The sequence below is a fragment of the Sarcophilus harrisii genome, chromosome 2, assembly GCF_902635505.1.
Source record: "Sarcophilus harrisii chromosome 2, mSarHar1.11, whole genome shotgun sequence".
NCBI classification, from domain to species: Eukaryota; Metazoa; Chordata; class Mammalia; order Dasyuromorphia; family Dasyuridae; genus Sarcophilus; species Sarcophilus harrisii.
Window position 1 is genome coordinate 455,234,327 of NC_045427.1, and position 27,961 is coordinate 455,262,287.

Genomic DNA, 27,961 nt, shown 5'->3' on the forward strand with positions numbered 1-27,961 from the left:
TATGGTCATATACATAGATCTAGGACTCAATCCCAAGTTCCTGACTCCCCACTTGTAGGCTGGCTAGCCTTTTCCATAGACTCTGTTTCCCTCTTGGTGATGTAGTCATGACAAGTACCCTAGTGAGCCATTTGTGGGCTTTGCTGATTTTAAGAAAGTAACAATAGAATAAATGAATAAATGAAAAGGCATATTTTAAAATGTATATTACCTATAGGCTGAAGAATTGGGGAAAACCTGAATAAATTCAAAACGGCAAATAATTAGTTAGTTGCTTTTCTACTTGTCAGATGTACAAATCTTCCTTGGAAAAAGGACCTCATTCTGATGTGTTAAGTTCCTTCTTTATTTTATGTCAGTTCCACAAAGCTAGATATGTGGGCCATGTGCCCTGACTAGAGTAAGCCCTGGCCCTGGTCCCAGCCCCAGCCCCAGCCCTCCTCCTGCCCCCACCTGTATCCTGACAAGTTCTTCTTGCTGGTAAAAACAGTGAGGATTCAAATAGAGGTCCTGAGAAGCATCTATAGGATCTGACCCAGAGAATTGAGCAGCATGTAAGCTCAAGTGATTATTAGAAGGATTCCATCATTTATTTAGCTCCGTGTAATACTTCCTGTAAGAATCTGAATTGTGAACATGAAGACAGACTTAAAAAGAAGGCTGAAACCATCAAATTAAAGAGAATTATCAGAACCTCGTAAACATGGTATTAGTTTATTGTGACTCTCTTCCTCTGACATTCTGTATCCATTTCTCTCCAGAAGTTATTGCTTGTATTACTTATTTGGCATTTACCCATGGACTGCCCAGCATTGTGTTTTCTTCTTATGTGTGACCCATGTCTTCCCAGCTAGACTAAGAACTATCAGGAGTTGGTCTGTGTCTTCTGTTACTGTCTCACTCATAATGTCCACCACTATACTAAGCATACAGGACAGACTTACATAACAAACATTTGTTGAAGGAGCAAATATATTTTTGCATGTATGTGGGGGTTTTTTGTTGTTGTTTTTGTTTTTTAACATTAAAGTGAAGTTTTGGGGGTTTTTTTGGAAACAAACTTGTACATTTATCCTCTACCTAAAGAACTTTTTGCTACCAGACTGGTTTTGCTGTTATGGTTTATTTGAAAAGAGGGACATCTCATTCATGTCTCCCAAGAGAGCTATGGAAATTAGGAGGGCCTTGCAAGTGTCCATAAAGGTAGAACTATGTACACTAAGAGGATTAGAACAAACATTCCCCAGTGGGCCTGGGGTCAACCAGTGCCTATGGCATCAGTTGAGTAGCTGGGAAACTGTATAGGAGGGGATTATTAGGTGACTCCAGATCTAGACGGGGAGAGGTGACTAATAGCAAGTTTCAGAGTCCTGAGGTTATGGCATGAAAAGCCCATATAGGTCAGGCAGTGCTTGGAGGTATGCAAAGCCTGGTCTAGCTCTGAAAGTCATCAAAGCAAAGCAGATCACAGAATTACAAAATACATGCACACCTTTGGGTGGACATGTGTGTGTAAGTGTGTACACACATATATTTATCATTCCTTTTCCCAGGACAAATTATTTTTTTTCTGAACTATAGCAACTTGTGTTAATATTGAGTAGAAGAAGATATATGTTTCTGTGAAGAGTTCTAGAATCCACTTACTGAGGAAGAATGATTTATTAGTAACAAGGCATTGGAGAAGTTTTAGCCTTTTAGATGGAATTTGAGTTTATGTGTGCTTTAATGAGCAGTGCATTTCAAAAGACCTCTGAAATAACCAGAATCCTTGGCATACAGGTTCAAATGTGAGTCATTGTCCTATCTGAGAATCCATTTTGCTTTCGGTTGCTTTATAATTTGGCAATTAACTAATTAGAATGATATCATAAGATAATTAAAAAATTATGGTTTTTGCCCCCCAGACAGAGGCGCCATGTCACATAGCCCAAGGACTGATTGGCTTAGAGCCAGGACTCCAGTGACAGCTGTTCCCTGGGGCTCTACTTAGCCTTAGTGCTCTCTTAATTGTCAAAGGTCATTTAACTTATTGCCCAGGAGTAAGCAGTTTTGCTAAGACCCACACACCTGGGACAGCAGTTCTGAGACTGTGCTCATTCCCAGAGGGACTCTGGTCATTATCTACCCTATAACCTTAGAGGCAGGGGAACCTAAGGTGATATCTCCCAGGTTTTCTCTCCAACATTGCTTATCGTACTTGGGTGGAATGTGCCAGGTATCAATATTCATTTGTTTTCCTCACTTCTGCCTTGCATTCCCAGGCCAGGAGCCCAGGCAAAAAGTGAAGATGCGAGTAGGGTTCTTTGCCGCTGTACATTTGCAATCTTTGTAATTGCTGTCGAGTTTGCCTTTGTCATCCTTGGGGGGAGGGGGGCAGGGGGAGAGGAGCCAGCGGGAGTCATACCCTTATCTCACACACAGATACCCCATTCTGAGTTTGGCCTATGATCTTTCTATAGACACTTATGTAAGTCTTGCTGATGTCTGAAAACAAGGGTTCACCAGAGCTTTGCTCTGATGTTGGCATGTGATAATCCTCCCTCACAAATCTCTAGTATTTTGTCCATAATGAATCTCTGCCTAAGTTTGCATTGCATTCACTCCATTTCTCTTCCCCTCTTCCTCCCTACCCCCCATTTCATCATAAGACACAAAGGCATAGATTTATACATACAAGGAATGTAAAAATCTATCTAGTCCACTCCCTCATTATACAGATGAAGAATTTTGGAACCAGGAAGACTCAATAGTTTACCCAAAGTCTCACAGGTAGCTTTGAACCAGGTGCTCTGACTCCAGAGATAGGTTTTTTCCACTGGAACATGCTATCTTTATATCAGTGAAAATTAGGTTCTTTGCAGTGAAATTTGCTACTTCTATCATGACTATCAATAGTCAGTTACCTGTAACCATGATTGGCCTGCTAGCCACATAGTCATGACACTGATAGTGGTAATCCCTTGAGAGTAGGCGAGGTGTCCTCCACCTCCTAATGCCTTCCTCATCATTCCCTCCACAACCAATTAGGGAAGATTTTTAAAGAATTCTATTGTTTATGCTAGGTGTTATGTGTTATCATTATCTATGTTGGTGTCTTGATTTCTCTTTCTTCTCTAAGTCCCTTGAAAGCAAGGATTGTTTTCCATACTAAATGTGTGGATTCTTAATGAAAAGTTTGTTTTATTTTGTAAAGATTCTATATCTTTTAGCCTTTTGTCTCCTCCTGTTCCTTTCTCTTGACAATCCCTCTCCCCCCACCCCCCACCCCCCGCCTGATTCTGACAAATTTGCTAAAATGCTCCCCTCTATTGGCCTGAATTGTACAGGATTCAGATTTCCCAAGGAGAGAGATAATGAGGGATAGAGTTCACAGGATGTATGGAGTCAGGGGAAATAGAGGTTTACCCAACACAGGGAGCCACCATCCTCTTTGTGGTATGGGGTTGCCACATTCCTGCTCCCTAACAGTCCCATAGTTGTCCCAGTCACTCCCAGCTCTGGGGGGAAACTACACTGGATAGAGCAAAACTTGCCAAGATTCCACAGAGAGAGAACACATTCATATTTCAAATATTCCTTCTACCACAGTGTGCCCTGGGGATGGGGATATGGCTGGAAATATTCCTCTTTTCCCAACTTCTGGTCCTCCTTTCACTTTGCCAGCTTATAGCTTGAACCTGTCCCTATCCCCTGAAGGGAAGAGGTACTGGTCCCCTGGGAGAGATCCCATTTCTAAAAGACAGTCTTCTCCCAACTTCCCAGCCTTACTCTCCAAACTACAACCTTGCCTAGAACCAGGATTGCCAGGTTGTCCCCCCCAAACACCCTTACCCTGAAAGAAGTTGACTTTGAGCCTCTGAGTATTCCAGCTTGTGGGGAGCTTATTAGGCAGGGGATGGGAATAAGGGTCGGGGGGGGGGGTGAGGGGGTTGGCTTCCTTTCATTCAAAAAGTATTTCAAGGGGCACCTATTGTGCAAGACTCTTTGCAGAGTACTCCAACTTTGCAGAAAGTCATGGTCCTTGATTTTTAGGCCTACTGACTTTGTAGAACTATGATGGCTAGGAGCAGAAATTGCTATTATAGTTTGTGATCTATATACAAAGGCACAATCCTGGTCCATTCCTCAGTTCTCCTTAGATGATTATGGGGTTCGAGATGGCAAATGCTCGGCTTAGCTTGCCCTTTCTCTCTCTCCTAGAGTGAGTAATATATGACCAGAGGGGCCTACAGGGCCGCCTGCCAGTCCAGGGGATGGATGTCTCCTCAGGGAGCCACGCACAAAGGATTTGTTCAACATAAGACTCTCTGGCCCAGGGCCTGGCAGGACTGGGGTCATATGTGGCTCAAGGGGTTCCAGGCAGGAACATAGGTCACTTAAACACACTTCCCTTCATTTTCATAGCAGCAAAACTGAAGCCATAACCAAACTGACCCTGCCTTTTCCTACACTACTGACCATAGAGGGAGAAGAAAAGCCCTTCCTAGGTCACACATCTTAACAGTAGTGAAGGATATCAGGGCATGACATCAGCCAGCCAGGACCTGGCCCTTTATGCCCAGGTGCTCCCACTCTGGGCCCAGGCCTGTTTCTGCAGAAACATGCTACCTTCATTTCATTTAAGGTTACATTCACAGCAATGGACATTTGCTGTTGGTACCCAGTTTTCTATGACCGTGATTAGCCTGCTCAGGCTCCCATTATAGCCAGTAGTGTGAATAGTCAAACACTCCCTGGTTTTCACTCATGGTGCCCCGTTGTGCATTCCCCTTCTGTGCTGACAGCAAGTCTTCTGAAATCCATGAGGTTGAATGTCTTCTCTTTCATCTTCCCCACTTGTTGTGTGATCAGGGAGTAAAAGACAAAGGAAGAGCAAGAGAACCATGTCAGAGACCGAATTGTCCAAGGGATGAAATCTTGAAGGGCAAGGTTTACAGGCTGGGCTGGGGAGCAGTGTGTGTGAGAGATTTCTCCAAAGCCTCCTATAATACATCTTGTTTTTTTTATTTTTTCTCAGCTTGTTTGACATGGGAGGTGAATATTACTGTTTCTCATCTGATATCACCTGCACCTTCCCTGCCAATGGGAAATTCACCCCTGACCAGAAGGCCATCTATGAAGCTGTGCTGAGATCCTGCCGGGCCGTCATGAATGCCATCAAACCAGGTAGAGAGGAGGAGCTTGAGAGGGAGAAGAAACATATAACAGGCTTTCTAAGAGGCTAAGGGTTTGGGGGGAAAGGGCAGAGAGAACCTGTCCCTGGAGTCCATGTCCCTACTCTGCCCCTCACCTCCTGAAGGATCTGGTTCTCTGGAGAAAACAGGGCAATTTATGGGACAGGTGATAGCTGTCTTCAGGGATCAAAAGGGCACTTATGGAAAAGGGTTTGGGTCTTGTTTGACCATAGAGGGAAAAACGAGGAGCCAGAATTTGCAAAGAGAAAGATTTCAGTTTGACCTAACTGTGACAATTACAGTTATCTCAAAGTACATGGGATTTAATTAGATACTTTATCATTGATCTTCAAGCTGATGCTGGATAACCACTGGTTGGAGAAAGAGTAGAAGGGAGGTCTAAGGCAGGTACAGATTGGACAAATGCCCTGTGGGGTTCTTCAAGCAACTCTTAAGATTTTCCCAGGGTATTGTTAAGAAATCCAAAGGGACCTCCCTCAGTCAGGAGGAACTTGTCTCTGGACTTGCTTTCATTCTGTAGAGCTTTTAGCTCAGAGCTAGCAGAACTTAGGGATCTTTTCTTGTCCTACACTTGTCCAGAAGGAAAGGCTTTTTGCACACACATTTGTATGTTGGGGGGCCAGCATAGGCTAGAAAGAGGAGTAAGTAGGGAATCTTGGTTTCCCTGGAAAGTGCCAGAAACAGAGAAACAAGTAATAACTTACTCCACTAGCCTTTGATTCCTTGTTGGCAACCGGTGAAAAGAGGTGGTTACTGCCTCCCTAGAGCCTCAGTCAGCATTCCAATGAGAAACATGGCAGGAGGACTCTTTCTTTCCTTTGGTAATTGATTATATTCACAGGAACAAGGAGAGCTCAGAGCTGACTAAAGACTTCTTTAGGTTCATGGCACAAGGCTTAGGAAGAATGTGCCATGAGACACATGGCTATTTGTCCACCATCAGTTTCTAGGGGATGAGCATCTTGCCTAAACCAGGGTTAGTGATACCCTATTGTTTGGAACTATAGCCCAGGCTCTCTTCATGTGCCGAATTTAGAAAAGCCTGTCATTGCTCACCTATCCCATCTGTCTGTTCATTTGCATCTTCTGCCTGAATCCCATAGGCTTCTCCAATGTGGGAGCATTAATTAGGCAATTTGGTAAGCATTTATTAAACATCTGCTATGTACCAGGCACTCTGTTAGGCTTTAGGAATACGAGTACAAAGAAAGAAACCATTCTTTCTTGTAAAGAGCTTTCATTCTAAGTGGGATAGAGGAGCAGACAATTGGTACATAATTACATGCAATATAAATATAAAATGAATAAACACAAATATGTGCCAAGCAGCTAAATATAAGTTACTTTAGGAATATAAGTTTAATATAAGATACTTTAAGAATGATGAATTAAGAGGTAAACTGGGGGAGGGATCAAGAAAGACTTCATGCACATTGTCCCCTAACTACATCTTCAGAGAAGAGAGGGACTCAAGATTGGAGGTAAGGAAAATATATGTTCTTGAAATAAGAAGCTATAATAAAAAAAAAATAATAATAATAAAAAAGGAAGGAAGGGAGGGAAGGTATTCCAGGCATGGAGTAGCTAGTGCAAGGACACGGACACTAGAGGCGAAGTGAGGGGGAAAAAAAAAAGGCTAATTTGACTAGAAACCAAAATACAGAAGAAGAAGAAATATTCTTTGAGATCTTAAAGGTATTCCCATTGGGACCAAGTTGTGTAAGGATTTAAGAGCTAAATAGAGGAGTTTATACTTTGTCCAAGAAGCAATAGGAAAGCACTGGATTTGGTTGTGGGGGGGAGTGGCATGGTTAGTTCTGAGTGCTTAAGGAATATTATCTTGGCAGTGGTGTGAAAAGAGGGATGAGAAGTGAGGAAGGGTGAAAAATGTGACCGTGATCTAGGCTAACTAAGAGCTAAATTGGTACTGAACAAGGGTGACATTGCATAGAGAGGTAAAGAGAAGAGAGAAGAAATCAGCGGTGAAAGATGTTCCCCAAATTTCTATCCTAAGCCCCTTTTTTCTCTTTTCCTCTATAATATCTTTCTTTAAAAAAAAAAAAAAAAACTCAATAATATTTTATTTTCCAAGTACATGTAAAGATAGTTTTCAACATTCATTTTTATAAATTCTGTGTTCCAAATGTTTTCCCTTCTCCTTCCCCAAGACAGCAAGTAATCTGATGTAGGTTAAATTGATCCAATTCTTTTAAACTTTGCTTTCAAGCACCTCACTGTTGAAAAGACCTAAATCCATCACAATTGATCATCATATAATCTTATTGTTACTGTATACAATGAACAACTTCTTTCTTGATAATCTCATCAGCTCCCATGAAGTTACTCTGTGTAGATGAATCCCACATCTAGTTCTAGTCTCTCTCCTGAGACTTCAGTCACAAATCACCAGTTATCTATTAGACATTTCAAACCAGATATTGCAGAAATGTCTCAAACTTTACATGTGCAAAACAGAAATCAATCTTTCCCTCAAACCATTCCCTCTTCCAAATTTCCCTATTTTTGTCAAAGTCACCTCTGAATGATGAAAGGATGAAGGAAAAATATTTCCAGTTTCTTAGGTCAGGTCATATTTTCTCACCCTACACGTCCAGTCATTTGCTAAATCTTGTTTAATTACTCCTACTTTCTACCTACATTCCTGTTTCTATGATGTGGATAATGAGCTAGCAAATAAAAATGAGAAGGAGCAATCAGAGAAAGAAAATTGAGAGAGTAGAATCACAAAACTTAGAAAGAAGATTAGCCAAGAAGAAAGGGTTGTCAGTAATTTCAAATAAAGCAGAGAGCTCAAAAAATATGAATCTTAAATAAGCTTCACAGTTAGGAGATAATTTCCAAATTCAGACAGAGCAGTTTTAGTTGAAGGACAAAGTTGGAAGCCAGACTACAAAGGATTGAGGAGTAAATTAGAGGAAGAAAGTGAAGGCATCAAACATAGATGTTTTCAAGGAGATTGACTGGCAGAGGGAGGTGAGATCTAGAACTATGGTCTGAGAGAATGGTAAGGTCTATTGAACTTTTTTTTTTTTTTTAATAGAGGAGGAAGACTTACGTGTGTTTGTTCCTCCTTTGTTCTTGAAGAGGACCAATGATATAATGAGGGTGATATCTCAACTTGCACATGAATCAGATTTGGATGAGGCAGAGCAGAGTTTACCCTCCCGGGTGTCATAGACAGGCAGTAAAAAAAAGTAACAGAGAAATCAAATGTCCCAGAGTGAGGGGGGAATGATTGATGCTGTAATCTACTAGAGCAGACTGGAAGGGAATATGCTCAAGGGCACATAGAGAGCAGTTGGCTATGCTAAGGAAAGAAGTCATTGTCGTCAGATATTGGGAGAAAGAAGGAGAGTCAGTTATACTAGTCAAGGGATTGTGAGAAGAAAAGAATGAAGAAAGGAGATCTCAAATGGCCTCAGTTTTTTTCAAACATCAGAAATCCAAGATCAGTGATTGGCACGGGGAAGGGAAAGCTCAAGATTAAGAAAAATTAACAATGGGTGAAGGGCATCTACTCCAAAAGAGATCCAGGCTAACCTTAAAAGTGACTGAGAAGCTGGCCCACATGGGTTCTGGCCAGCAAAAAAAAAAAAAAAAAAAAAAAAAGATTTCTATCTTTAGAATTGACCTGTTAGATCAAACCAGGTCCTGATTTCAGTACTAGGGAAAGTTCTTGGGACCACTGAGGGGTCATGGAACAGTCAGAGAAGCCTTACATATATACCCCACACTTCTGGCTCTCTGTCCTAGGAAATGATGGCTTTATTAATCACTTTTTATGTGCAATGCAGTAGGCATACAAAGGCCAACAAACAAACAAACATATCTCTGAGTTCAAGGAACTTAAATTTTACTTGAAGGAAAAACCAATAAGGCTTTGGTGGTTTTCTTGCTTCTACTTCTATTCCCACATACCTGTAAGAAAAAAAAATTAGGGTGTAGTTTACAAGTCCAGAGGGGAATCATCAACATTTGGAGTAGCCTATCTGCTATTAAGCTGAGTGTTATATAAGAATGCATTGTCTGAAAGCAGCAGAGATGGAATAGAAAATCAGAAACAGATTTAATACTTGGGACTTGGGCTTTTGTTTGTTTTCATGAAGCACCCAGAAAAGTCAGCAACAGGAAGAACCATTTTGCCAGCCAACATCTGTATTTTTCCCTTTGGATCCTTATTTTTCTTGGGACTGCCTCTTCAAATGATAACTGTGCCCTCCAACATTACACTTTGTAGTGGGCCTTCTTAAAATTCTCACCTGCCTTATAGCTTAGCTTGGAAAGGAGGTGAACTTAGCTCAGCTGAACACACTTCTGCCCAGGCATTAGTAATTATAATGCCTCATTGGGAAGCATTGTTTTCAGAATGCTCCTGTCGTCATTTGGCCCTTGGACAACCCTGAGAGATAGATGGGAAAGGGATTTTGAGCCCCATTTCATAGATAACAAAACTGATCCCAGAGAATTGAGCTGGAATATCTGAAGTCTCACATCTGCTGACAAAACCAAAAGCAGCGACAAACCTAATCCCACTTCTGCTGTACCATGTTCTCTTTATTCTACACATACACTTCTGTACTACTAGATGGGAATCAGGCAGAGGCAAGAAAAGCTGGAGAAGTATTAGGGTGCCTGGTGTGCCCTCTGTTTTTGTGGCTGAGCCTGATGACATTTGGTCTCAATGAGTCACCATCAGTTTAGCCTTTGGGAATATACCAACATGGGGGCTGGCTGGTAACTTCCTACTAAGGAGGCTTTACTGCATTTCCATCCATCCCTGTCCCTGTGCCAGGGCCTCTCAGCCTGATCTCTAGCCCACAGGATTCCCACCGAGACTCTACAGCCAAGCTGGGCCAGGGCATAGCCCTGAAAGAATGTTGGCCAGCCCTGAAGACAGGGAGGATCACTAAAGCCCTATGGGATCATTTGTTTTATAGGAGGCAGACAGCAGCCCAGAAATCCCAGTGCTCTGAGCCTTGTCCAAACATGTTTGTGCTGAAGTGCCCCCTTTCTTGCCCACCTATGGGCACAATCTAATATTTCTTTTTTTCCAAATTAAGAGCGAATTAATTTGTTATTGACTTTAGTCCCTGTTGTCTCAATGAAAAGACAGTGGATATGGGTAGTGCCCCACCTCCCACCCCACTCTGGGGAGGGCTGGATAACCAGCCAGGACAGTCACAGATGCCATTGAACAGTTGGCCAGAGGGCCTTTATCCTGTCCCTCTGCCCTGAAACCCTGGGTAAAACCAGGCATAGGCCCACTTATCTGTCTGCCGAACACCTGCCAATCACAGCTGTTTAAATAACTCCTTAAGAAGCAAGTCCCAAATGGCTGAGAGTTTGGAGACCTTGGATCTACCTATATCACATAGGAGTACTACTTCACTAGAATTAGATAAGTCTGAGACCAGAGAGAACCTGGCTATTTCTCAGCTGGAATGTCTGGAAGGGGCTCTTCTCCTGTCTACTCCCTCCCCACTTCCAATCTCTTTGAGGACCCTTTAGCCCATTCCAGAGGGCACAGAGCTGGGTTTCAGTCCCTTTCTTTAATTCCCTTCAACATTTTCAACATACCTAATGTATATTTACATGTCTCTAATTAATTAATTATATTCTCCAATGTAGACAAATAAAAAACCGGAATTCATTATTTCTCCCCACCAAAGCTCCCTCTTCCTAGTTTCCTCTTTACTCTCAGGGGTACCACAGCCTTCCCATTCAACCAGGCTAACAATCCAGATATGCCATCTTGAGTCCTCACCCTCACCTCTCCTATCATTCTGTTGCCAGTTTTATCTTTGAAACATATCTTTTTTCTTCTCCTCTAACACTGTAACCACCCTGTTGCAGGCACTCATCACCTCACTACTGGACTTTTACAATAGCCTTCTGGTTGGTTGGTAACTGGTTCAGCCATTCCCCAACTGATGGGCATCTCCTCGGTTTCCAATTCTTTGCCAGTACAACAGCTGCTATAAATATGTTTGTATATATGAGTTTTCTTTCTTTCTTTCTTTCTTTAATTTCTTAGAGATGTAGGTCTAATAGTAGTACTACTGGTCAAAAGTTATTCACAATTTAATAGCTTTTGGGATACAGTTTCATATTGCTTTCCAGAATATTAGTTCATAGCTTTACCACCAATGCCTTAGTATATCTATTTTCTTGAAACCCCTCTAGCAATTGTCATTTTCACTGATCTGATGGATGTGAAAGTGGTACCCCAGAGTTATTTTACTTCACTTTTCTCTATTAGTCATTTAGGAGTGTTTTTTTTTTTTTTTTTTTTTTTTTTTTTTTTTTTTTTTTTTTTTTTTTTTTTTTTTAAATAGGGCTCTTGTTAGCTTAGATTTCTTCTTAAAATGGCTGTTCATATCCTTTGGTTATTTATCAATTAGGGAATGGCTTTTTTTCTTGCTAATTTGATTCTCTTTTCTCTATATCTTAGAAATTAGACCTTTATCTAAGAAACTTGTTGCAACTTCCTGGTTTTGTTTGTGCAGATGTTTTTTAACCTTATATAATCAAAATTACCTACTTTATCCCCATTGAATCTCTCTTATTTCTAGTTTGGTCATGAACTCTTATCCTCTCCATTAATTTGCTTATGATACCACTCTTCTTTTCTGTATCACATGCCCATTTTGAGGATAACTCAAACTAGGATAACATAGTTATTGTTGAGGATAACATTACTATCCAGTGTTTGATAGACCCAAATATCCCAAATATTGAGATGTTAATCTATGTGATCTGTACCAAACTAGTTTTCACAGCAGTTTTTATTGAATTAAGGAGTTCTTGCCCCAGTACTTGGGATATTTGATTAATACTATGTTATGTCCATTTTTTCCCCTGTGTAATGTATATATAATCTGCTTCATTGGTCAATCTCTCTATTAGCCAATCCCAAATTAATTGATGATTATAACCATTGTAGTATAGTTTGAGATCTGGAGCTGCTAGGCTTTTTTCCTTTCCATTTTTTCATTTATTAGCTTGATATTCTTGATCCTCCAAATGAATTTAATTATTCTTTTTTCCTTAGCTCTATAAAGTAATTCTTTGCTTGGTTGATGGGGATGGCACTGAATAAGCAAATTAACATAGGCAGAATTGTCATTTTTATTATGTTGGCTCAGCCTCCACATGAGTAATTAATATTTCTCCAAATGTTTAGATCTGCTTTTATTTGTGTGAAGATTGGCTGTTATTCTTTGTGTTCAAAGAAGACCAAAATGACATCACTATGTTAAGATCAATGTCCACAGTGCCTGACTGTGGCTGAGCAGACAAATGCAAGGTCTTATTTTATACTTTTATTCTTCTATTTCCTATTTGACTTGGCAGGTAGAAAAATACGGAATATTTCATGAATTTGTGCGTCACCTTTGCTCAGAGTTCATGCTTATCTTTTCTGTATCATTCCAGGCTTATGTATGTATATATACTGCCAAAGGGAGCAGCAAGAAGACATTTTGGAGAAGAAGAACCGCTAGGGACATATGATAAAGAAAAAGAGTTTCTGGTGGTCCTCTTATTCACTTCACTATCAGTTATGGTTTTATACTTAATTAGTTTGGTCTCTCAGAATTTATTTTCCAATTCATTTTGAAGATCTTAATTAAACTAATCCATTTGATGAGGCTAACCCCTCATATAGCATAAGGTCGTACTGGTTCTGGGATGAACTACTGTTTACACTCTGGCTGATACCCAAGTTTTGTTTTTGCTGTGTTTTAGGTACTAAGGGATGTCTGATTCTGATACGCTTCAGGCTTTAGGCGAGTTCAGTCATCTCTCTTTGGCTCAGCTTGCCCATCTATGTACGTCACTTGTTATGAAGCAAAAGCCCATGACACTGGGCCTGCTTTGGAAGATACTTGGGGAAGTGGGGTGAGGGGGTGAGTGTCATCAATCACCTTTATTGCAAATGCTGTTCACAGCCTTCCTTCCCCTTTTTCTGTTCTTACCTGGAGAGAAGTGGCTGGTAGCCTCCTCCAACCAAGGTCCCCAAATGGCATTTCTACCTAGTTACTGCTCTTCAGAGAAGGCTTAGTTTTCAATTTTAAAACCTCTTGGTCAATATGCCCCCTGGTTGAGCCACATTTTAAAACTTGAGGGGAAAAAAGTCATTGATTAATGGAGCTCTCCTCAGATGCACTAAGCTGAGCCTCCCTAGCCATCTAATAGTTTGTCTTTTCAGAGGGAAGGGTTAGCTTTCTAATTTAGAAGTTGATAAATTAGTTTGTGGACTTTCTTAGCCCAGCATTCCTCTTCCCTGTCTGGGCACACTCCTCACCCCAAAGCAATAGGGCACTGAAGAGATCAAACCCAAATTTCATTTCCTGTTGAATAATTCTGGCAAGAAGTTGGTTAGGAGAGAGTTACTGCTGTTACCTGTTCTGGGCTTCATGAATTAGCTGTGGATTTCATTTATCTAGGTCCACAGTGAACGTGGGACTGGCTGTACCAGAAACCCAGAAGAGTGGCCAAGAAGTGTCCTTTTCTACCTGTGTGGGAAGTTGTAATGCCTTAACTCCCTCAGTCTTAGTGTCATAAGCCTTTGGGTCTTTTTCTGTCGTGGGCATATGTAGGACAAGGAAAAGGAGAGAATGTGAGCTAACATAGTTGTTTATAAGATAATTAAAAATATTTCACTAAGAGTCATACAAACACTGTTGCTAAGCTAATCTATTAGCCTTTCTGTTGCATAGGACTAAGAAAAGAACTCTTCTCTCTCATGGCTAATAGTTTCTTGCTTAGGTTGGCCATGATCTAGTCCATTAGCAGGCAGGTTTCCAAAATATTCGTAAGACCCAAAGCTGCATACTAGCAAAATATGAAATTTTTTTTGTGCTTAATGCCTGAGCAAAGATACACACAGTTCTGCATTTTGCACATCTCACCCCTTCTACCTTCCAAGGAAAAAATAAATTATTGAATAAATAAATAAATCATTGAAATAACATCAAATTCTCCAGGGGTGGCAAAAAAAAAAATTGCATGTGTGTATGTGTGTGTGCTAATATATAATCCAAACTTTTGCTCTTAAAGTTTGAGAAATGAATATGGTAGAATGATAGCCCAGCAAAACTGAAAAGGTTGAGACATTGACCACAGATGGTCCTGCTTGGCTGAGCATACATTCCTCACTGTTGTGTAAGAGACAGAGTTGGAATAGTTGGGCACTGAGAATAAGGAGGGATAGAAGATGTAGATCGTTCTCTGGGTTTGGAGATTAATGAACTGATGTTCAGTTCATCACTAATCCTTCTCTGGGTGTGCTGCCATAGGCTATTAATTGTTATGCGTTTTAGCCCAAGTTTAAGGTGATTGCAGGTCTCACTGATATCCATAGGTGTCCTAAGGTCTTCCAAATGCACAAATGGCTTTTAAACTGACTTTCCTTAATTATCTATTATCTTCAAGCCATCAGCATGGCTTGTGCCTTACAAAGGATGCCCATATGCTGTGTTGAATGTAAAACATAGCAGGGCTGCTTTTACCCTTAAAGCTGGGGACTTTGTCTCCTAAACAGGAGCTCTAATCAAACTCCTGGCCCTGCACATCTGCCCCAAAATAGCTCCACTCACAACTCTGTCAAAACTATCACTAAGATTCACTCCATTGTATTAACAAGTAGGTTCCATTATCTCCAAAAAGTCATTGTTATTTGGGGTGGTAAAGGGGAAGAAAAATAGATTCTATTTCTTTCCCATTATCGACATTAGCATGGATTCATTAAGCACCGTTCCCCTTCAACTAAAATCCCTTCCTTTTCTTAGCAATTCCCAGATTTCTCTGCCACAATTCCCATTCTTTTATCATTCATTCATTCAATAAACATCTATTAGCATTTATTTCATGTTAGGCATCATTCTGGATATTAAATATATAAAAATTAAACAAATGTAACTTATATTCTATAGGGATATGAGAGAACAAAAGAGAAAGCGGAGTGTGTGTATGTGTATATGTATGCATCTGTGTAGATTCACATAGGTTTATACATATGTATTCATATATATAGGTGTGTGCACATACAAAAATAATTTTTGGAGGAAAAAGCAATAACAGCTAGAGAATCAGAACAGCTTTTGATAATTCAATAAATAAATACTTACTACGTTTTCACTATCGAAAAATCAGGAACATGTCATAAAGGAGTTTATGTTCACATAGGGAGCAAATAGACAAAATTGAGTTAGCCTTAGAGAAGAGGGAAGGCACTCGTAGCCAAGGGAAACTGAGAAAGGCCTCTTGTAGGAAGTGGAACTTAGAAGGAATACAAAGAATACTAAAGAGGTGGGGATATGGAAGAAGAACATTTCAGGTATTAAAGTCTTGAAAATGGAAAATTAGAATATTGTATGTGGGGGAATAACAAATAAGAAGACAGTACCAGATTGAGAAGGAATGAACTCAGAGTACAGATTGAAGCATAATTTTTTCCCTAATGCAGGAATTTTTTTTTTTTTTTTGCTTGACTATATGTATATGTTAGCTATTATATTTCTCGCTGTAATGGATGAAGTAGAAGGTAGAATAAGGATAGAATGGAACTAAGAATGAGAATAAAGTTTAAATTAAAGAAAATCACATAGGTCGGTATGATTGAACTATAGTCTATGTGAAAGACAGTGATAGATTAAAAAAAATTAGGAAAGGTTGAAAGAGACCAAGTTATGAAGAGCTATAAGTGCCAAATGGAGGCATTGTACTTGATCATAGAAATAATAGGGAGCCATTGCAGTTTATTGAAGGAGAGAAGAAAAGATGACATAATCACATATATGAATTTAAAAAAATATTTTTGATACTTGTATTAAGGATGGATGAGAGTAGAGACAGACTTGAAACAGAGAAACCAATTAGGATGTTGTATAGTGATCAGGAGAAAGGGATTGAATTCCTGAACCATAGTGATGTGTGTGTTAGTATGATGTTAAAAAAAAGGTTCCAGAGACATAGTTTCTGGATAATTTAATCATTTCATTATTAAGGCCAGCAGGTTATTAATTAAAGGATTATCATTGGTCATCTCTTTTAGTCCAAAGACACCTAATAGCATTGAAGAGTAGGTGTACCTGAGGGTGATAATCAATTCAGATTGGATAACACAGTGGGAGGTATGGTCTATATTAAAATGAAAGTCTTGGGTAAAAAGACATTAATTTCCACATCACCTGTCTTAATAATAAAGAGAATCAGTCTTTCCCTAATCTGAGCACACAAAAAGGAATACACCTCTTGCCCAAACTCAGAATTATTATTATTATTACTGTCTGATTAGATCTTGGTCTGGGTAAATCTCTAAGAGAGACTAACTCTGGTTAATTTCTGGCTGAGGAAGTAGAAAAATCATGGTCCTGATTCAATAATTAGTTATTAAATATGAGAGAAACAATTACTCATTTTAGAAAGAGGATGAATGACAGCAACATTGTGAAGATGCAAATAACTATGTTAGACAACTGCTTGGAGGTGTGACGTTAGGGACTGTGAAGAACAAAGAATAAAACTGAAGTTGTGACACATAGTAACAAGAAATAAGGTGGTACTCTTGACAGAAATAAAGTTCAGAAAAGAGATTGGTATATTTGAAGACAAAGAGAATAGGTTTTGTTTTGGGCATTTCAGTTTTGAGGTGTTTATGAGCTATCCAAGTAAAATGTCCAAAAGGCAGCTAGTAATGTGTGACTGCAGTTCAGAGGAGAAGCTAGAGCTGGATATATAGATTTAGAAATCTGCTAATTAAGGTCACTGAGAAAATAGAAAAAGCAAAGAAAAAAATAGAGGATCCAGGACAGAACCCTGGAGAACAACCAAAATTACCATGATATGGATAATGATCAAACAAAGAAAACTGAGAAAGGAGCTTCAAGGCCCAAGTCAAATACTTTTTCCTGTGTTAGTAAATTAGCACCTGCTATGTGCTAGACACTGTGCTAAAGGCTGGGGCTACAAAAGACAGTCTCTGTCCTCTAGGAGCTCACAATCTGATTCCCCTCCCAAATGACTTTATATTTACTTCCCTAGCACCCCTTTGGTGTTTAATAATATGTGTTGTCTCATAGTGTATGTTAATGTCTTTTCCAAGAAAAAGATTGATTCAGAAATAGCAAGGAAAATAATAGGTTAGACTTGTACCCCCAAAAGATGATTTTATCAACTATGTGGAGAAAGGATTGAAGAGAAAAGATGTGAAGTCAGAGGGACTAGTAGAAGGCATTGAAATGAATGGAACTACTGGCCACTGAATAACGTGGAGACTTGAAGAGGAAAAGGGAAATGAGGTGGAGGACTCAGTAGGACTCAGCACTTAAAAATATTAGAGTTGAGGAAGAATCAGGGATGCCACTGAAATTTTAAAGTAAGATGACTGGGAGGATTGTGCTCCTTTTATGCTACAAAGAACCTGATCCTAAGGGCTGAGTCGCGGAGTTAAGTGTGAATGGAGGTCAAGAGAAAGCAGATAGTGCCCACCTGGGGGCAGCAAGAGGGGTCACCGTGGTTCTGGTGCAAGAGGGAATGGAAGTCACCGCAGACAACATGCTTTTGCTAAGGACTCATTCTATGCAAAAGGTTTTTTAAATTTTTATTATTATAGATGGTATTTACATATTTACATTTTTACAATTCTTTTCCCACCACCAACCCAACCACAGAATGTCCACAAGAGCTGAATTCTCCCTGTATCAGTTTCACTGAAACACCACAAACTCATAGGCACATTCCTTCCTTTCCTGGTGTGCCTGCCTCTTCTACATGGCCCAATTCCCCGTGCTGGCCATGTTGCCTCCTCATTCTTTGCACACTTACCTGCCTCCGTGGCACTGCCACCTGAAGGCTCTGTCTTTGCTCCAAGTGAGGATAATTGTTTTTCTGTCTCAACTAAGGCCACATAGATCCTACCTTGTCCTTTCATTCTTTCCCATTGTCTTTGAGAGGTTACCCCCAAAGCCTTCTTCATGAGATGTTAGAGACCATTCTCTGCGGCTTTCTGTCCTCCCACATCTGATCTTGGCTTATCTCTTCCCATCAGAATTTTAGGTACCTTTTACCACAAGTTTCACACACACACACACACACACACACACGCGCGCGCGCGCACACACACACAGATACTCTGTATGCATATATGTATCATAGAGGCATATCTTTTTATATGTGTTCATGTATATTATATACATATACATTACATGTACATATACATACACTCTTCTACAGCTTCTGAAAGATATTTCTCATCTACTTATTCCAGGCCTGGCCTGACACATGAGTTACACCTCTTCAAGCATTCAGATTCGCTTCGGACTTTTTATTGTGTCCAGCCCACACTCCTACCAGTTCTGGATTTAATCAGTTTTGTCACAGCCACATACAGAACCTTGATCCTCTGCCAAACTAACCTTCTAACTCCAGCCTCACTTGTATTACTAATTCTACCATCTATCTCACAAAGAAAAGATACTGGGTGAAAGTGTGGCTAGATCAGTGTGGCCAGTCACATTGCTGGAGGCAGCTCAGGCTTCCAGGCAATTAGAATATACTGTATGGGGAAGTTGGTCCTGAAGCATGGCCAACATGAGCTTTTAATAATGAAGACAGGTAAATGGATGGATCAGCCTACTGGTTCATCAGTATGATGTGGGCATTGTTTGTTACTGGGCATAGAATTTGGAACTAACGATCTATTTCCATGGTTTATTACAGAGAGCATGGAGGCCTTGCCCAAGATTCTCTCCCATTTCTTACTCTCTAAGGTCACTATTTAATGACAGTCATTTTTGAAGATCTGAGTAAAGGAACCAATTGATATATGAGAATTTAAAGCACACAAATATTTTTAATACATGTGGGTTTGTACTTTTAAAGTTATACCTATCTGATTCCTTGAGATGCCATGACCTATCTGAAACTAGTCACAGTGTTTTAGGATCTTTTCTGGAAAATCCTCTGCAAACCTTCCAGTAAATAGGAACAGACAACAATTTCAGTGATTTGTCAGGTTTCTCATCCCACTCCTTTTGTGGCATTTGGGGGATCCACACATATTTATCACCTCCCCTTCCCAAAAAGTCTCTATTTCTGAGCTCAGATAAAATGACCTCTTTGTCTTGAAAAGGTTCCTGAGGAACAGCCACATTAGGTCAGACTGGCAATCATTCAGCAGCCCCCCTTTCAGCCTCCTTCTGTCTCCCTTCCTGTCTCCCCCCTCCCTCCCCTGGTTCAACTTTAACAAGCTCTTTCGATCCCCACTGAAACTGTGGTTGCTGTCAGCCTTGAACCAGCCAGCCGAGAATGGTGTTTGATTGATGCTGATGTTTGTTTCCATAAAGTCTCAGAAACAGGAAGCCATTCCAGATAGGCTCCAGAGTTGTTGTGAGGGATTGGTTTCTACCAGCCCAGCCTGTGTGGGTTGTGTAAAGGGGCCTTGGAGAGGAGCAGACAGGCCAGGACAACAAAAACATATCCATTGTCTTCCCTTTCCTAGCTAGAGACCCAAAAGCTCGTTCCCCCACCCCCTTTCGTTGTTCTAACAAATGGAGGCTTGGCGAACATTACTGAACTGGGGTCTGTCTGAGCTGTTGATGCTGAGCAGTTAGGCTTTGACAGGAGGTGTGGGAAGAGAAGATCTTGAAATGAGGTCACCTTCTCCATCCCCCTGTTCCAGGCCTGGCCTGACATATGAGTTACACCTCTTCAAGTATTCAGACTCTCTTCGGACTTTTTATTGTGTCCAGCCCATACTCCTACCAGTTCTGGCTTGGACCAATGGTAGAGTTTTTGTCCATTGAAAGGAAAAGAAAGGAACTGGGAGAAAGCCCTTGTTCTTTGTAAAAATAAACATTGTGAAATGATGCCCAGATAGGCATCTCTGGCTGCCATTCTTGGCAAGATAATAAGTACATCGAAAAGTGCTCTTGGGCTCCTTGCTTCCCTCCCCTTTCCCCACTCCCCATCCACCGCCTCAGGCTTCGTTCTTCATGGGGAATTCATGGGTAATGATTCAGTACCAGAGAGGGCCCAGGCATTGTTGAGAATCAGGAGCTAATTTTCAAATCTCACAGCCACGGTGTGCTCTTGTGAATTTATATGAGGAGAGAAAACCAGTGACATTTCCCTGTGCGCTAAGTTGAGACTATTTGGGGAAATGAGGTCTTGCACATGAAGTTTATTCAAATCCTTCTTTATGTCTGCAGTGATCTCTGAAAATCCAATTCATTCTACATTGTCACCTCCTCCTTGAAAGAAGGGCCATGCTTCCATGAGTAGTCATCAGGACACACGCTTCTTTCCATCACACCAAGCCCCTAGACTCTGCTGGAAATTATGTATATCTAAAGATCTGAATCTTGTTTATATCATAGACCCCATTGGCAGCATGGAAAAACCTATGATTTCTCAGGATAGTGTTTTCAAATGCATAAACATAGGATTACAAAGGAAGTTTATATTAAAAGGGAAAATTGCACATAATTATACCAATAAAATTTTATTTTTAAAAAGTAATCTGCTCTAGAGAACTTTTCCCTGGCATCTTGAAAGCTGACAGGAACCAGATACCTACTGTTTCCCTCTAGTGGGGAGAGGAATACTCTGGGCTGCATTTGTGGAAATTACATGAAGAACTATGTAATGAGTCACACCTTAAAGGACTGAAATTTACAGATAAGAAAAGTAGGGAACAAGGACAGGCAAAGGAGGGCCATGAGAAGTGGAAATCCAGATCTCTTAGGGCAGAAAATCCACATGGAGAGCCTTAAAGTAGTTTCTTTGGTTCTTTGTGATTTATTGACAAAAGAAGTCCTTTAGCAAGAAGAAAAAAAAAAGGACAAAGATGAGTTGATGGCTTTTGGGGAATTGATGTATATTGGGAGTGGAAGGGTGGTGATAAGATTACACAGCACTGGAAGAAATGCAAAAAGGTATCAATATAAATGAACAATCTGTCTATAATCACAATAGTTCAGGATTAAATAACTCTTTAATGTTCACTTATCTTACAATAACTCCATGAGGTAAATGATGTAACATTTAACCAAGCCCATTTTACAAGTAAAGAAGCTGAGACATGGATTCAGTGATTTGCTCTGTCACATGGGCTAAAAAGAAATAAATTTGAAGTCTAGTGTCAATTAGGAAAAAGTAATTATATTTGGCATGCTGGAAAGTTCACATAGAGATGCTATTCCTGGTTTGTTGCAAACTGGCTTAGCAGAGTGCAGTCTGCCCTTGTGAATATGCAGTTTATGTGTAACCCAGAGTTTATGCTAATATAAGCAATGGGATAGACCACTCTGCCTTTGCCCATGAGTATTAGAATTGGTGTCTGGGATGGGGGATGTGAGGGCAGAGTTGATGTATTCTAACTCCTAAGCTTGCTCAGGCCACTTGGATGCCTTCAGTTAGCCTGTCTCAAGGAGCAAAAGAAAGGTCTAGAATGGCCCTTGTTGTTTATTCTTGAAGAGGACCGTGGCATTAGAGTGGTGATGCTGTGACATGCAAATGAATTGGACTTAAGGGAGGGAGGCTGTGCAAAGTTGCCAGCTCCCTTTCTTCTCTGGATCGTCTGGGTCCAGTGGCCAGGACAACTGGAAATGGCCCCGGATGCAATGGGAGATTGTGGCCTTTTTAAATTAAGGACTTTAACAGGTCTCAGTTTGACTGAAGCAACACCCCACCAGTGATTCAGGTTGGGTAGCAGTTGAGGCAAAGACTCTCCCCCTAACAGATTGAAGACTCACGAGATATTCAAGACGCCCTAGTTTTGCGCCCAGTTGCCACAGGCCAAGCTGCATAATTTGGCAGCCAAGACTCTATTAGGAGACCAGGACCTTTCACCCTCAGCACCAGACACTGCAGCTGAAGTATAACCTTAACACATTCAGAGAGAAATTAGCACAGCGTTGCCACAGTTTGTTGTTTGCTGTGTGTTTGTGTTGTAATCGCCATCCGGGCCAGACAAAGGGGCCAAGTTCCTTGTGGTTTAATCACTGTCACAATTATAACCACACACATGCAAAAAAAAAAAAAAAAAAAAAATTAACTAGCAGCCAAGGAAGCACTGTGTGAGACCCTGTGGGGGAAGCATCTCCAGTGTGAGTGGTTCAAAGAGCAGGACCCAGCCGAGCTTAGGGGCTGAAAGTCTGGGAGGAGACCAGATCTAGACACCAGGAAGGAAACTTATCCAGGGGATTAGCAATTCCCTGGCAATCTATACCTTAGCCCCTTGACCTGGTCAGACTGTTTGCTTTTCTATCATGCTTTTTTCTTTTTCCTCCCAAAAGACTGGGGCTCTCATTAAGCTTTTGGCTAACCAAATGCCAGCTCAGTTAATGAAATTAAGTGGGTGGGTGGGCGTGCGTTTGAAGTCAGAGCTTCACAAGATTGGCTCCTCTTCATAATGCTTGCTTCCCTATATCAATCATCCAAGGTCTTTGGCTTAAACTCAGCAGGCCAAAATGGAGTGGAAGGGGGGAGAAGATGGGGCAGTGGGGAAGACTCAGAGACACCAGGAGTTATTGTAGCAATTGTTAAGACCTTTGAGTGTATGTTTTGGGTTTGTTTTGATTGATGGTAGGAAAATTTGTAAAGCTGTTTGGGAAAGATATTTTGGAACTTAAAAAGACTATCCCCTGAAGTGATGTGAGATTAGGGATGACTTGTGAGAAAAACTTTTCAAGTTAGCTCTTCAAAGAAAAGACTAGTCTATTTCAGCTCATTAATGAGACCGGGAAAGAGAAATGGCTTGAGGTTGGTGACCAAATGTTGGGTTAAATTTAGATCAATTAAATTGAATTCTGTTTGAAACTGAATTTCAGATTGGTGACATGATGGAAAGAGTATGAAGTTCAGATGTGATTTTGGGTTCCAGAGGACCAAGGTTTGAAGACCAGCTTAACTGATTCCTATCTAGGCAGATTACATCCACTCTTCTCAATTAGGTGAAGTAGTGAATGTTGTCCCAGTCCTAGAGTCAGAGAGGCCTAAATTCAAATCCATCCCCAGACATTAGCTGTGTGACCCCAGACAAGTCTCTTAACCCTTAACTTCTGCCTCAGTTTCTTCAGCTTTAAAATGTGGATCATAAAACTTCACAAAATTGCTATGAGGAGTAAATGAGATATTTGTGAAGCACTTAGTAAATGCTTAATAAATGTTTGTTTTCTTCTTTGCTCAACCATAAAATGGAGATGGGGTGGAGAGACTAGATGGTCTTTAAGAGGTCTTCCCACTCTAAATCCTATGAATTAATGAATTGAAGTGAATTGAAATGCTTTCTGATTAACTGCCCCATCATCACAATGGGCAGAGTTCTCTTGAGAGTATGGGAATAGTATCAGGAAGACAAAAATGAAAACCCAATGGTATACTTAAACTCGAGTATTTGATGGGAGAATTTAAGGTCACTGCAGTGCCTACCATACAAAGAGATCAGCATTTTTAGAAAGCCTGTGCCACAAATGGAACACAGCTTGTGGCCACCATTATGTATCAAGTGAGCAATCCAGTGTCCTAAGCCTGACACAGGTAGCAGGGGTGGGGAGGAAGACAGAATCAAAAGAGTAGGAAAATAATCAGCAGATTCTATGAAATATTGACTCACTGGTGGGCCCTTCCAAAAGTCTAAGGCCTCATCAAGCTTGCAGGTTTTTGTTTGCCGCTGTTAGGACCTAGCCAATTACTAAGCACGTTTAAGAATTGTAAATAAAGCACAGGAAGACAATCCCAACCCATGCCTTGCAGAGTCTGATAAACTGCTGTTTTATGGGTTCATAAGTGTTTTTCAGGCCAAAGATCTGGGGTTTCTATTTAAGGAGTTAAAACACATTCCTAGTTGCTTTAACTAAATTCTGGCTCACGACCACTTTTACGAGTTAAAAGTGTCTAGAAATTCTCCTTGTTTGCCAATATTGTTCCCCCATATGTTTCTTCTGGGGGCATAAAAAAAGGGCTAAGGAGAAGCAAGGTCAGGTAAAATTGGATAGGACATATAAACACCACCAGAGACAATTTAGGGATCCTTGCCCAGGCCTGGCTGGGGGCAAAGAGGTTGTCCCTGGGCACTTGTGCATGAGCAAGAAGTTGGACTGAGATGCCACATGGGGATCTGTGCAGAAGAGAAGTTCCCTGTGTCCCAAGTCAGGACTGACTCCTGGACAGCAACTCATCCTGGCCAGGTCAGAGCTGTAGTGATTCTGCTCACCTAGTAAGAGAACTGCATTAAGAATATAATTTGTCATGTGTGTTACCTGTCCTGCCATGTGCATGAGAGACCTGGAACTTCAGGTACCTCAGATGCTCTTACAGGAAGTTAACCACAGATGTGGGAAGGTGGGGCCATCTGGTCAATCAGTTGCTGGTCACACCTATCTCTGAAAGCTGGGAGCCACTTACACTAGGCTCTTGCACTTATTTTATTTGATAAATGGCCTGAGCCCCTGGAAACTTCATTAGCATAGTTGCTTATAGCAATGATTTTTTACCTCTTTGCAGTACTCCATCCCATTTTCAGTTGGTGATAAAAAAAAAATTGAATGAAAGACAGGGGGGGAAGGGGAGTCAGAGTACCTGGATTTGAATCACAGTTCTGTTCACTTTGTTTGTTACTATTGGGATGTCACACAAATCACTTCCCCTCTCATCTGTAGAATGAAAGAGCTGGACTGGTGGATCTGTCAGGCCTCTTCCAGTCTGAATCTATGATTTCTAAATTTCAACATGAAGGAGACGACAAAAGAATTGTGATCTCCATTTAATAAGTGGGAAAAACAGGTGAAGTGATGTGTCCAAATTCTTTGGATATGAACCCACATCTCTCAGCACCTAGGCTAGACCGCTTCCCATTATAACAGGGGGCTGCTGGCATACTCCAAATAGAGTTGCATTTTTTAAGGATGCTATTTTGTTGCACAAGCGACTCTTCACACCATCTAAAGCAGGTGCAGTGATCCATGTCCAGCTCGAGAGAGGATAAAGAGGGGTTACTTTGAACCTCAAAGTTCAACTGATAAAATCATTTCCTGCTCCTTAAGAGCAGGCTCTCTCCAACCCCCCAGGGAGATGAGGAAGGGAGAGAGCATGGGGAAAAGGAAGACAACAAACTGTTCTCATATCCCTGCCTGCTCTGCAAATTTCTGATGCTTCAGCCAAGTCTCTTTGGTCCAGAGTCTATAGAGTACTATAGAGTACTCTTCAGGACATCAAAGATCATGTAAATATCCTGTCTTGAGTCATTCAGCTCCAAACTCCACCTTCCTCCACTTACTAGGCTATTCAGGTTTAAAGCTGGGTTTCAGTCTTCCCAGGTAACCAAAAAGGTGTAACTAGAGGAAAGCTAATATTGCCCCAAGGCTCAGGCTATAGTCCTGAGAGGGGCTGCTTCTCCAGGCAGATACTGTTGAGAAAGAGCTCATGTTTCTGGCATATGATCTTGTATATCTGTGATGAGCTGATAGCCTATCTTGGAGAGGCACAACCTTTGTAGTTTGACCCCATGGGGTCCCAGTTTACTCCTTGGCTTGACTTCTTCCAATTGGCCTCAGTGTCTCACACCAAGAGTGATTCTGTTGTCTTTAGGGTCAGCAGTTTTGAAAGCCATAAACCTCCATGGTATCTCCACACAAGATATTGAGGCCCTCAAGAGTATTTCTACTTCCTGACTGGGCCCGAGGGTGGGGGAAAGAAGGGTCTGTGCTTCTCTTCAGTGATTTAATGACAGGAGACCAGGTCTTCCAAGGCCTCCTTCATTCCTTCTTGACTCTAGACTCCTCAGAGCATTAAGCAGAAGATTTTTCAGTTTGCCATGCTCATTTTCTTTGCTGTAATCTTAAGATCAAGGAAGTGGAAAGAAGGCTATGCAAAAAGCAGAGGGCACTGTGGAGGGCAAGGAATGAATTGATCAGATCTGATGGGGAAATTAGGCAGGATGACCCATCCAGGGCCCATCAGACTTAACGGTCTGATTGTCTGAATTTATAGAATAAGGCTGATAATGATATTGGCATGGGATTTCCCACCAGACATCCCCCACCTCATGTAGGACTAACTAGACCTAGATAACTAGATCTGATACAGAAAGGCAATTTAGAAATCTTAATGACTATTTCTACCTTCTCTAGATGGTAATGGCAAACTTTCCCCAGTTGCCTTACCTCTGGGTTACTCTGGGACCATCTGGTGGCAAGCGAGGTAGGCTTTTCACCCAAGAAATATAACCCTTTTTACCCTAAAATGGATCAGATTTGGCATAGGGACAACCCTATGTTCTCTGTGGCTTCTGATGACCTCAGCTAATTCACATTAGCACACTAGCATGTCTACCTTCATGCTTGCCCCTTCCAACATCATGCTTCCATGTCCTGCCCTAAGTCTAGATACAAAATTCTGAGTAGTTTCAAAGTGTTTTTTCCCCAAAACACCATAAAAAGGGGCTGCTGCCAGGTATTCTTAAATAGTTAATTGTATTGTTTTTATCCAGGAGGCCCATCTAACATCTTGATATTTAGTATAGCTGTGTCTGGGATTGAAAAGCTTCAGTGAGAGTAATCTCACTTTGTCAGGGTCTGTCTTTCTCTGGATTTCCTCCAGCTGAATTTCTTTCTTTTCTCCCCCTAGCTCTCTGCTCCCTCCCCCTCAAAACAAATACATTCTTATCTCTTAGAGCTCATATACCCAACTGTAATTCAGCTGACTGAGGCTGGTGAACAACCTACTCTCACTTAAATCTAGTTCACTTGCATGTAATGGCATCATCTCCCTGATGTCATGGTCCTCTTCCAGAAGGAAGAACAAACAATTCAGCTGATACCATGTTGGGTTTTCTCAGAATAAACTTTAAGAAACTATCTGAAAATGAAAAGACTTCCAGAATCCTAGGGATGGAGATGTTTGTAGAACATCCTAGAAGCCCCTACAACACAGCTGAAATCTGGTCACAGATAGTCTCAGCCCGGAAAGCTGTAACTGTGGTCCTAGCTCCATCTCTTTTCCTACCTCTGGGTACTTTCTGTCTTTCTCTCTGCCTTGTTCCTCTGCTCATCTCTCCCTCTTTCTTCTCCTCACTCCCTTCCCAAGTTCATCTTCTTTACACCTTCAAGGATTACATTTGGGTCTTGGTATGACCTTGAGGATGGGCACAAACTTTCTCAGCCTTCCACTATGTTCCTGCATCCAAGCTAAGTGGACACCTTTAGTCTTCAATTCCTTGCCAGAGCAGAAATGACAGTATGCCCTGAGGCCCAACAGTAATTACCTGGATTTGTTCAAATTTACTCCACGTGCTCTCCAGAGAGAAAGTCTTTAAGAATCATATTAACTTCACCATATCGGCCATATTTTTTAAAGTACTAACAGAGTTGCCCTTCTCAAACCATGTTTCAACTTTAAGAGTGTTTGGCAAAAGTTTAATGAACATTTGGATGTCAGCAGCCATGTCTGTATTGTCTTTAGGAAATACCCCACAGAGGCCACACAGCACTAGCCCCTTCCTCTGAGCTGGTATCAGACTGCCCCAGTCACTGGCAGACCAAGTGGAAAGAGGCTAGTGGCAGTACCCTTCTTTAAACACAGAGATATTGTTTCCAGGTTTAAAGTCAGTGTATGTATTGGATTAGAAAGACAGTTCACATTAAAGACCCCCAGGGAATTGAAGCCACACAAGGTGGGTTGTACCAGGAAACTGGTCTGAGTGTCCACCTGCTCACATTCTCCTCCTTCTTATCAGGTCT

At 41.1% G+C, this 27,961-nt stretch overlaps 1 protein-coding gene and 1 pseudogene across 1 annotated transcript in view; one reads left to right on the forward strand and one right to left on the reverse strand.

The window, feature by feature from the left end:
• PEPD (peptidase D) overlaps positions 1 to 27,961 on the forward strand; it is a 251,936-nt gene that overhangs the window by 211,055 nt on the left and 12,920 nt on the right. Inside the window, exon 12 of the mRNA XM_031954371.1 lies at positions 5,021 to 5,169. Coding sequence (XP_031810231.1) covers positions 5,021 to 5,169 — 149 coding nt within the window. The remainder of the gene's footprint in view (positions 1 to 5,020; positions 5,170 to 27,961) is intronic.
• Positions 12,577 to 12,673, reverse strand: LOC111718523 (annotated as a pseudogene).